A 12,094-nucleotide genomic window follows, 5' to 3' on the forward strand; every position below is an offset into this window, starting at 1 on the left:
GCCAGTGAATTTATACAGAGCCAGGTCAGTCACTCTATAGCTTCCGCTATAAACCACCACACTGTCCGAGATATTGAATTTATTCTGCTGATTCTGTGTTTGATGGCTGTAATCTGATTGCGCATTTGGCTGATTTAATTTGGCGTGCTTGTGACCAGACTGTGTAGGGGTGTTGACAGACTATTAGGGCCTGGTGAGGGGGATCTCTCAGATGAGGCCGTGTGCTGTGCGAGTGGGTGGATGCGTGCGTAAGAGTCTTCTTCATGTTACACAGGGGTTTAGTAGCTATTGGTAAATTGGGTTGCTTCGACCCACGCTGTGTGCACCCATGGGACTTTGCTCTACTTGAGAGAGTCGAACTTGACCCTTTAAATTCAGCTAATGAGCTCTAACAACCTGACTGATGACGCTCATGCATTAGCCAAACCAATGAATCTCTCCTCTTTGCTGCCTCATGTGAAACATGGTAAATGATGCTGATTGAGCTGAGCAGCCTGCCACGCTTTGAGCGTGAGGAGAATGTTTTTAACATGGACCGCTTTCGAATCAGTCATGTGCCACACTACCTATGTGGGTCAAAGTTCAGCATGCATACCCCCCCCCCCCCCCCCCACTCATCAAGCCTTCTGTTTTCCCACACAGGCTGACGCTGTGTGTCTAACTCTTCCTCATGTTTTCTTGTTGCTCTGACTTTTCTGCCACCTCCGCATCGCTCCCCCTCCCAGCTCCTCCCTGTGCCTGTCACGCTCCATGCCAATAATCCCTCATTCAGCTCATTTCCTGTCATACTCTTAGCTCAACTCACCTGCAACCAGCCCAGCCCTAATCCAGTGTTGCCGCTGCCAGATAACACAAGCACACCAGCCACACTCTGTCTGCTGCCTGTAACACTTCCAGTCTGTCCAGTCTACTGTTGCCGCTCTTGACTTTGTCTGTGTGTGAACGTGAGTTAGTTGATGCCACTTTTTTTCTCCATGTTTGTTTGCAAAAGCCTGCCTATTCAATCATCATATTTACATGCATTGACATGAACCAGCATAAGAGTGCACTCAGAATATTGCACATTGCTGTGTAAACACTCTTTTTTGATTACTTTAGCCTGATTGAGGTCATAGTCAGAGTCAACCATAATCGGATTAAGACTTGTGGAGTATCCTGATATTAGTTGCATTATTACAGTATGTAAATACCTTAATCGCACTAAAGCATCCTCTGTGATGAAAGGAAATGACTCCAGGATCACATTCACCAAATGATGTCCACCATACAGACATTTGTTTTTTTCCCCCGACCACAGAAATCCATGCACGTCAAATCCAAAAATAGTCCAAACGTCCAAAGGGTGCAAAACAAAATCGAACCACGAGGAAGAGACAAGCTCAAAATCAAAAAGACAGGCAGAGGTCATACACAAAAAATAATACTGATATAACAGCTGGATTGACAACTAAGGCACAAAGATAAGAGTAGCAGGCAACCAGGGTCTATATATACACACAGCTGAGTGATTGGCTGAAATGCTGGGAAACTAAACAAAACGAAGAAGCGCGGAAGATAACAGACCACCTTCAAAATAAGAAATTGCTGGTTTATCATGGTTAACATGTAAACATGAATAATCCTGTGGCGGCAGTGCATGAAATGTGTTATTTATAATATTGCCTTGACCTGAATATGGACATTTATCGGCTTTTAGAGGAGCTATAATACCTGAGTTTAGAGTCTGTGAGTGTAAGTTTAGAAAAAAAATCCCCATTAGTTTCATATAAGAAGAGAAACACTGAGCTTTGAAAACAGAGTGCAATATGAAAAGACAGTGCCAGCAGCAGTACTCGGTTTGTGAGAGCAGTCTTTATTTCCACGTTAAGAATGTGATGTGTGACATTTTCTCATGTTTCTCCTCTGGGCAGTGTCTTGTTTTACTGTAGAGCCCTTGCTTGTTTTGAAAAGCTTGTCTTTTGAATTTAAAGATATCCAGCTACTGCTCTTCTCTGAGATAAAATGACACAAATATGGAGTAATATAGCACCAAAATGACCATCCATGAATGGACTTTTTAATGTTATTATATAAGTCACTTATGTCATTAGATGTGATGAAAGTTGGAAGTATTGGCCTGGAGCACATGTCACAGTTCACTCACATATTTGTGTGCCCTGCTTGCAGACATCTCAGGTGACATCTTGGAGAGATTGTTAGATGTTAAATACACGTCCACAAATGCACACCTTCCACGCCTCACCAGCTGTGCCACTCCGAGGATCCCAGGAAGCGATGATAGCACGGCAGCCGCACATGTCTGTCAGAGAGCCGGGGACGGGGAATAAGTCACTGGCTTTATGGCCCAATCAAACATAATCTGTTTGTCTGGACACAGGCCCAGTTCCCAGGCCTCAGGGAAACAACACAAACATCGATTGACCTTTCCCCCCAATATATTTACTCCTTATGCATTATGGAGCACAGAAGAGATGTTGTATCTTCTATTTCCCATCTTCCTGCATCAAGATTACTTAAACAAGCCCCCATGATCTTTATTTGGTTGAAGGGAAATGCCACCAACTGGGTGTAATTAGCTGCTGAGCCAAGCAGACACGTGTCATTCATGTCAGATACAGAGTCTGTTTCTTTAGGATCATCTCTTTTATTCTGGAAGCTTTCTTTCCCCATCTCATTCTTAGTAATTGTCTTTTCTCATTTGTCATTTCTCACAGGGAGCCATCATCCTCTTAGATGGCATGCTCCCTTCTGAACCTGATCCTGGACTTGAGCTGGCTATCTGTAAGCCTATGTCCCATTTAATGTGAGTGTGTTGGTTTGATTGTGTGTGTGTGTGTGTGTGTGAAACTGATAACAACTACTTTGTTGTTTAATGAGTTAATGGTTGTCACAAATATTATAACAAGTGTTTTTGTATGTTTGTGTTTGGTTGTCGTGGAGATCACAAGATGAGCATCTGATCTACGTGCTCCTGAGATCATTTTGGGAAACACCCCATCCCCATGGCAACCATGATCATGGAGGAAAAGCTCATTTCAGAGGTTGTAAAAGGGTAGCCATTTTTTTTGTGTCTGAGCATCAACAGGAACAGAATCAACGTACACTATCTATAGCCACAACAAGCTGAGGTGTGCACATGCTTCCTGTTTTTTTTATTTAAACATTATGAATGTTCACCAATACAAAAAGCTGATGCATGTTAAAATCATCTTTCACATACATTGTTATTTATTCTTTCACCAATTTGCACAAAGCTGACACAATACTGCAAATGTTGAACTGTATACACCTGAACATGGTCAGTTTCCACTGATGTCAGTTCTTCAAACTAAACGTACTGTACAAGAACCCAGGCCTTTCAAAGAATACATTCAGACAGAACCACTATGGTCCAGGAGGAGGGAGTGACCCAAGCTGCTGGCTTCATATACATACACACAGTCAAGGTGGCAGCTTCAAATATTAGTGAAAATGACTCACTACTTATTTTACCGGATGTGTACAACATTCCTTTGTTACTGTGTGAACCCCTGCAAAAGTAAGAAGATTGCAGTCACCTATCAGATATCTACCTGCTAGATTACAATCAGATGTTGATGTCTGCGTTTTTCACAAACACGTTGCTCTAATTTGCTACAAAATGCCAACGAGGACTCACACTGAGACCATTCTCCATAATAACACACAGATCTATGTCCTCCCTGTGCCTTATATAGGCATGATGTCTGGGAATGTCCTGTGGTGCTGCACTGTATATGCTAGAGAGGGACTGACTCATAACGGCCTCTGACCCCTGTGATCTGTGTGAAGCCAAGTTGCGCTGGTTTATATCAACCCGTCGCTCCCTCTGGCTGCAGCCAATTATTCTGTGCACTGTAACACAAATGTGAAAACACACATTCATTCTTTCAAATACACACAAACACACATGCATGAAATATACAGACTGCAATTGAATAAAATCACCTGTTTAAACACATATATACATACAATTATAAATTAACATTGTGCAAATTGTCAATCATACAGAGCAAAGTCACCATGACATTTTTTGGACAATATGTACCATTTATCTTTGTTTGTCAGGTTGCTAATGAGGTTTTGTTCTATTTATATGGTGCAGAGTTTTTGTTCAGAGTCAGGTTAAGGCTATGCGCTGATGAAGCGGCGACGTACAACGATTCAGCCGACTTCTAAATCTAAAGCACGTCAGCCCCTTATATGTAACATCGCACCTTCGTGCCAAAGGTGACACGTCATTTTGAGAGATGATTTTGGATTTTATTTATTTTTTATTTTTTTATGCATGTGCGCTTTTACAGGTCATGTCTATACAGTATGTTATGTATTTTTAGTCCTGATCTGAGTGCACATATCTCTCTATTGGCTTTCAGCATGTTTGTTGAAGCATGTGAGTCAGACAAACATCTTGCAAAAGGAGGGGGAGAAAACACAGAAAACGCAATCGGCACATTTAATCTGTCACATCTGTAGCACTCGGCAGAATTCGAGGTTTGACATATATATACATATATATATATGTATATATATACATACATATAAGATTTGTTTTTCTTTCAAAGACATAAGAAAGCCAGGTGAAGATCCTTGTTTTAGCTTATTTATAATTCATCTTGCACCATTTCTTGACCTCTTTTCAATGTCTGTTTGTACACCAGGAAGGACCTGGGGAGAGCAGCTGCCAGTTTCCCATGGGCCCCGTGCAGGGCCACCTGAACAACACTGCGGTCACCTTGCGGTTCAGTCAACAGAATGCTTCCTTTTTTACCATCAAAATCAGTATATATAAAAGGCATCCCCCTCTGACCAAAACCTCCACGTTTTGTTTGGTCTTTTTTGTGTCCAGTTAACCTCCAGTACCACAAAACAAACACATCTGACAGACAGCATGAATTAGCAGAGACTTAATTGTGGACCCTGTGTTGGTTTTGTTTGCTGTTGTCCATCCACATAAATAAAGTTATTATTATTCACCTGATGCACAGCACATTAGACATCTTGGTGAGGATGTCCATCATATTGAGAGTGCTACTCTCTCCCGATGCACAGGTAGAGTCTCCTGGTGACACTAATCTCTGAGGACTGCTCTGACAAGTGACTCTATCAGCCCAGCTTTTCACAGCCAATCAGGGCAGTCTGTCAGAGCCAACTTTTTTTTTCCCGTCACGTTTTTTTTCTCTCCCTGTGCTTTTCACAGGTGGCTCTCCATGTTCTCCCTCTGCACCTCGTAGCACTGTGCCTTGTCCGTAATGCTAATATCCTCCACCAGGGTGCAGTTGCTGACGGTTCCCTCTGTGCACTTGCCTGGCCCCATGCCATTATGGCAGCCATCGACGAGCATGTGCCTCTCCTCGGGGATGCAGACCGGGGCAGACGTTTTGGCGATGTCCGGGAGGTGTGGCAGTCTGGAGACGTGGTTCAACAAGCTGCCTGTCTTTATGTTTGGGGTATTGCTGTAGGTGTGACGGTACTCCTCCTCGATGTTTCTCCCCAGCTTCCAGCGCTTCCACTTCTTTAGGATCTCAGACTGCACCTGAGAAGACACACAGATGAATACAACACCAAAAGAAAAGCATGTGGCACACAGTGAAGGAGGCTCACCTCTTTGTTGACGAAGCAGTACAAGATGGCCACCAAGAGACCCTGCGAACCGAAATCAAAGCCCGTGTTAACCTTGAAAGTGTACACTACAACACACTGACTTTCCATTTTGCCCCATCTCATCTCTCTGCTGCTCATCTGTCATCTGTGTCCCCAAAGCTTAAAGGTCACGTCATTATGTCACAGTGTGACACAGTCATTGAGCAGTGCGGGTAGCACATTATGTTAATGTAATCCCTTCTGACACAAAAGTAAATACAGCGCTTCTCAACTGTCTCATAGACAGGAAACTCAGGAAGTCAGAGAACAATAAAGTTTCTTTTAAAAAAAAAAGAGTCGTTTTTCACAGTCCGACCTGAAAGGAGGAGAAGAAGAGGTCAATGAAGAGCTTAGTGAGACGTAAACTGATGGTGGTTTTGGTGGACTCGTCCGTCACGAAGATGAAGACCACCTGATGGATACCCAGGAGCGGGATCAGGGTTAAAGTCGACTTAGCCAACCTGAGGTGGAGAGGAGAAGGAACAAAGTGTCAGAAGGCAGGAGAGGACCTACAGAAACCAAGCACGCTCAAACACGACTCACCTGAACTTATAGTCTGTGTATCTCATTTGGTGCGCTCGAAGTTTTGACACAAGGATCTTGATGATGTGGATGAAGATAAGGAAATTGATCTATAAAGAGACAAAGTCCAAGTCAACCCATATCTTTTTTTAATGAGATATTAAGTCCTGAACAATTAACTTGATCATTTTAAGCTTAGATCTGTATGTTCGAGAACTGTATGTGGTGCATTATGGAAGAATTCTGGTAGATTTAAAAGAAAATAAAAGACGAAAGGATGCGTTTGCAGTCAAAGTTTGGGTGTAGTTCTGTTTGAACACATTTATTATTGTGACACACAATGTTTTGCTTTAATAAAACCTTTGCTTTCACCCCAATACACATACGAAGCAGTGTTAGCGCTGCACTGGCTTTGATGGATGAGATTTAGCGACAGAAGTGACAAATATCACAGAACTTCAACAGAACTTCACCACTATTTGTTAAAAAAAGAAAAAGACGAAGAAGAAGAAGGTGTTTTTGTCATATGGTTGTGTTAACCCTTTCCCACTGTAGACGGAGAGGGGCACATTGTTAGCAGGCTTCACTTTCACAGCTGCTGGTATTTAGAGAAACAGCAGTGTTTCTCTGATGAAAATCACTTCTGATGTGACCTTTTATATTTAGAACCAAGCTGTTATGGGTAATTTACAGGTGCTTGGGCCTTATTTGTACATGTAATTATTGTCAGCTTTCCTTATATCAGTGTGCAGTTGCTTGATTTTACAGTAGAGTTGACAGGAAAGCAGCACAATGCATTTGCAATTCTACATAGATACTCATGCAATGTGATATCATAGAATTGTATAAAAATATATTCGAGTGTGTCTATCTACTGAAGACACAACTTGCATACATAAATATTAATGTGAACCATATAACTGTCTTTAGAAGCACACCTTCTAATGCACACAGATTCAATCACATCTGGACTATACATCTAATACATGTAATTCTTCACATTTGCACATGCTTGAATGGAGATGCAGTTCTACTACAGATGCACATACCCACTACCGAGTGCAGATTTTTCCTCTCATGTGCAGCTTGTAAAATGGTGGGATCATTATAAAGAGGGGAAACTGCAAAATGGGGGACCAGCCCTCCCATTCCTACAACAACCCAAACACAGGAATTCCTGTGGGATACAGGCCACTTAAGTGGGACGATTAATGCATGGAAAATGCCAGGATGTCTGGCTTTACATGAGAGCCAGGACAAATTAGACCTCTATAAATGTTAGGGACTGACCTTTGTAGGGCGCACCTTAAAAAAATGGTCACAGGATGGATAGAAAAAAACTGCAGAGCTGGTAACAATCTTAAATAATCGTGTTGATTTATTTGACTTTTAGACATGCATTCTAGATGTTGGTGTGAGGCACAGCCAGCCTTTCACGCTTCATGAATAAAAGAGCTGTGTTTAATATTGTATAGTGTATGATTAGGGGAAAAATGTTGAAATAAAGTGGGCTCACATGTGGGATTTAAGTGTAAAAATGTTTGAAAGTCAAATTTTCAATAACTTTTATTGAAACTACACCCATGATGGTCAGAAGCAGATTTATGTGCATAAAGAGTGGAAGGAAAGGAAGAGGAAATTACCACAACAGCCAGAAGTATGGGCGAACGGATAATCCACCAGTAATTCATGTTTATATTTTGACCCCAGCACCTGAAAAAAAGAGTAAACAATAAATAAGAGACGATCAGAAAAGCATCCTGTACTTCTGCGCCTCACAGGCTTATGCACATTTTGTTACAGAACGCTTTCTTCTGTCTGGCTGATGAGGCAGGATGCCCTGTGGATTTTTTTTTTTAAAGCTTTTACGTAACAACACTGTCTCCGCTCATCAGCCTATTTACTGCTGAGGCTGCAAGAAATTTGGGCAGTTTGTGTGTTAGCACAACATATTGAGAATGTGCTAACACAGCTGATGACCATATTTAGCATCAAGTATCATGGGACATGGCTGAAATATTATTTCATTGTTGCCACATGAAACAATAATTTCATATATTAAATTATCTGAAGGGAAATCAGCTTATGATATTATATAAGATTCTACAGTACATGTCAGTAATGCTTGTTTTTTTACGGATTTAGATTATGTCACATGACTGATTAGATCAATAAATGATAAATATACAATGCTTAAGCATTACTGAGTATCCTTTCAGTCCCATTTGAACTAAAAATATCTTTTATTTATTGTAGAAATGTAGCTTTTCTTTTATAAGGATTTCTTAAAGTATCATTTATGGAAGTCTTTAGAATTTCTGGTGGTTTTCGGATAAAAAATGATGGTCGTCCCACCATTCAAATGTTTAGGAGGCAGCCGTTTTTGATGGCAGTAATTTAAAATGTTTGCTGGTTGCAACACAACCAGGAGTAAAGGAAAGATGACAGGACATAGATACAGGGCAGTGGAAACTTACTCTTGATTCTCATAGAGGTATTTAACCATCACCCATGGCACAAGGAATATTAATGGTGTCCCTGTGAAAAGATATAAGGTGTAAAACATTTTGGTCTCTTTCGTGCAAACACACACACTCTGACACACAGAACGGTGCAGCTCACCCCAGCCGATGCACAGGTAGATTTTGAAGTAGTTCCTCTCAGTAAACACGGTGATGACCAGGAGGTTGTGGAGGTAGATGCCTTCCACCAGCAGCCAGTAGCTATTGGCCATGATGCTGTACTGCATCATCACCACGGCAACGCGACAGCTAATGGTCGTCTGCAAGACAGCAGCGAGGCTTATTTTTACAAACTATCAAGCTGTTTGATGTTAAACATTATTTAGTCGATGTGAGATCAGTGCTGCAGCAGATGGGGGCTCCTTCTGCCACCGGGATTCAGGCTGTATGCCTGCAGCTATCAGTGTACAGCGGCAGCAACTTTAACCCCCCCAGCCCAACCTCCAAGGCTGTCCAAGGCAAGCCAGCTGTGTCACACAACACAACCTACGCAGCGATGTCCTTCTGTTTATGGATAATTAGCTCCTACAATTATCTCTGTAGCTCACCATGATTATTTGCCGCACATACAGTACAACTTTTTATATTTTCTACTGGTCTGTGATAAAAGGATATATAGTATTAAAACTTCATGCTAATGTCAGCGTTGATTCAATAATAGCATCATGGATGGGTAGCCTGGGTAGGTGCTAACTGTAGAGCCTTTACAATTAACAATATAACTGCTTACTTTATACCATTTATAACAATTTTAGCATTTGAAAGTGTGTAAGTGGATTTATTTATTTTTTGTAGTTTTTTTGCAGCCACAGATCTATACTGACCGCATTGTTGACCAGCAGCTCCACTGGGGGCATGGATGAGCGGGGGAATCCCTGCTCCTGGTCTCTGAGGTCCTGTGAAGTGTGGTTAGCCTCCAACAGAGCGTCCTTGATGAGAATGGACAGCGCTCGCAGGATGAAGGAGGCAAATAGATTCATGTGGATGTTGTTCCTCATGCAGTGCAGTTTCCTGACAAGCACAGATGCTTTTTATTTACACTTTAATCCATTATAACAAAAAAACAGCTGAAAATGATGATTACCTGAAGAATATGAGGATACCAAGAGCCAAGACCAGAGCCACCAGGGATAAGGAATATCCCACTGTGTACATGATCCGAATGTGGGCATAGTACTGCTGCCAATTAAAGCACATATGAATCCACTCATGTTAGGTTGCAGTGAGGTAATAAGGCTCCAGCAGTCTAATATATGATGTGTTACTACATCTGATGTGTTGCAGGGAGAAACTACACAACATTTCTTACCAGACTTGGATCATGTGAATCACACTCGCTGGTATTCTTCACAGTCACCCATTGGCCATTTGCATCACATTCTTGATACACCATGCCATGCTGAACTACACACAGACACACACATGATTTTTAGATTCATCATAGACAGTGGTCTTTCTCTGCAGGGTATTTAAAATGACGCACTCATACCTTTGTGGTGCCACGGTAAGTACCACGGGCACGACACGCTGACAGTGGTGTTGGGGAGTCCATCGGGCCAACATGCATAATTGTCAAAAGTCCTGTTGCACACGAGGCCTGGGATGGAAACAACAAATGACACATGGCTGAGATTATTCTGCAGGTCTTAGTCACATATCTTTGAAGTGACGGCTGCAACCATTATGGAGCTGCTCATCATAGTCTTTCATCTTGACTTCAGAGTCCTCCATCAGTGACCTTCTGCTTCTTTCATCATGTTTCTCAATAGAGGATGTATACTCTATACTGACAGCAACAACTGGCTGTGCAGGCGGTTAAAGTACTGCACCCTGATTTGTTCTAATGGGTCCACAGGCAGGGGTGTGCGAGCGGAGTGAAGTGGGAAAAAGTAGACACAACTCTTCTCATCCTACAAGCATAGAACATAGACTATAATGTAAGTGAAGGGCAGCGATTAGCATAAAGTTACACACTCTGCAGATGGAGCGAGCAGCAGCAGCTGGGCAGAGAGTGGCTGTGGTGCAGTGGATATAATACAGGGAGCGGCTGCAGGCGAAGAGGTTATGCAATGGTGTGAACAGCGAGCGGAAGCTGCTGCCGCTCCACAGTCTGGTGACCTCAGCTGCTTTGTTGTAGCATATAGCTGCCACAGAAATGACTTATTTCTTACCACTCTGAATGTAAGTTATTATCAATCATTTATTTACCATATGTGGTTCAGTCTGATTTTGATACCCATATTTCTCTTGGAAGGTCTCAGAGCTGTACGGTCACAGATGCACAGCATCAGCATGTGTGAAAGGGCCTCACTATGAAGCTGAAGGCAGCACCTTCATCATTACCAGTAGTCCCACATGCTTGAATAGAGTTGCTTTAGATGCTCTGAGAACAGACTTCCTTTTTAAGCTGTAGCAGGAAACCCAAAACAATCATCACCAATTATTATTTTTATTATTTTTATGCCTGGATTTTTGAGAGCACCCAAAGAGTGAAGGTTCACAGCAGGTGAACATATCTATGCTTACACCTGCTTACATTGATGTGCTGCATTTTGTGTCCTTGTATTCATTGATCATGTGCAGCAAACTGGTCAATTGCGATTGACCAACAGCTGTTTGCTTTAATTAAATGAAGCTGACATTGGCATGAATGATTCTCTTCCACACCTGCAGGGTATAGGAAAATATAATACTGGGATCACTGGGGCTAAAAGGCATAAAAGTGCTGGGGTTAAAAGTGCACCGATGGTGTCTTGGCACAAAATCTGTATGTAGAACAAAAGGGTGTGAGAATGTGTGCGCACGACTTTCCAGATGGGTTGGTGAAAACCAACATCTGAGCTAAAAACATGAATGTACTGGACTTAAATAACATCATGAGTAACAAAAGAAATAAGTCCAACCTCATGTAAACTTTAATAAAAAATTAAAGACAAGAGTGTGGGAAGTATCGAAAGTGTCTGCATTTGTGTTGTGATCACCTCCAGAAGGAAAACTGATGCTTTGCTGCTGAGACTCACCGGTGCTCGGTGGATCCCGGCTGTTGTTGCGTCCACACTCTTCCATATACAACATCCAGCTCTCCTTCAGCTTATCAAGGGTGGCAGCTGCAGACACCTGAGGAGGCGGCGAGACACACACACACACACACAGAGGAGAGATAAATTTACATACAAAAGCTCCGTGGCTGTACGGGGACAGTGTAAGCAGCTGGACAGTAAAAATGCAGAGAATGTGCGCCTCACACAAACTATTTGGCAAAAACAAATGGATGCCACATCCATTTGTTTTTACTTCATATATACAGTAGCTGTTAAGATCCCCGTCCTCATGCTGAAGGTATAATCCATCACAGTGTCAGTATGGGAGGGCCTGTGCTACTGTATAGA

At 42.2% G+C, this 12,094-nt stretch overlaps 1 protein-coding gene across 5 annotated transcripts in view; it reads right to left on the bottom strand.

The window, feature by feature from the left end:
* Nucleotides 1-3,133: 3,133 nt before the first annotated feature.
* Nucleotides 3,134-12,094, bottom strand: part of gcgra (glucagon receptor a) — a 30,241-nt gene continuing 21,280 nt past the window's right edge. For 4 of the 5 annotated variants that reach the window (XM_028412842.1, XM_028412844.1, XM_028412843.1 and 1 more), the window contains exons 3-14: nucleotides 11,726-11,822; nucleotides 10,195-10,302; nucleotides 10,015-10,109; nucleotides 9,790-9,884; nucleotides 9,530-9,716; nucleotides 8,806-8,965; nucleotides 8,661-8,721; nucleotides 7,827-7,896; nucleotides 6,205-6,293; nucleotides 5,978-6,122; nucleotides 5,623-5,664; nucleotides 3,134-5,554 (exon numbers count right to left, since the gene is read on the bottom strand). In XM_028412842.1, the coding sequence (XP_028268643.1) occupies nucleotides 5,213-5,554; nucleotides 5,623-5,664; nucleotides 5,978-6,122; nucleotides 6,205-6,293; nucleotides 7,827-7,896; nucleotides 8,661-8,721; nucleotides 8,806-8,965; nucleotides 9,530-9,716; nucleotides 9,790-9,884; nucleotides 10,015-10,109; nucleotides 10,195-10,302; nucleotides 11,726-11,822 (1,491 nt within the window). In that variant the 3' untranslated portion in view covers nucleotides 3,134-5,212. The remainder of the gene's footprint in view (nucleotides 5,555-5,622; nucleotides 5,665-5,977; nucleotides 6,123-6,204; nucleotides 6,294-7,826; nucleotides 7,897-8,660; nucleotides 8,722-8,805; nucleotides 8,966-9,529; nucleotides 9,717-9,789; nucleotides 9,885-10,014; nucleotides 10,110-10,194; nucleotides 10,303-11,725; nucleotides 11,823-12,094) is intronic. The other variant, XM_028412846.1, reaches the window with a different exon arrangement.

The sequence above is a fragment of the Parambassis ranga genome, chromosome 8 (genome assembly GCF_900634625.1).
Source record: "Parambassis ranga chromosome 8, fParRan2.1, whole genome shotgun sequence".
Taxonomy (NCBI): domain Eukaryota; kingdom Metazoa; phylum Chordata; class Actinopteri; family Ambassidae; genus Parambassis; species Parambassis ranga.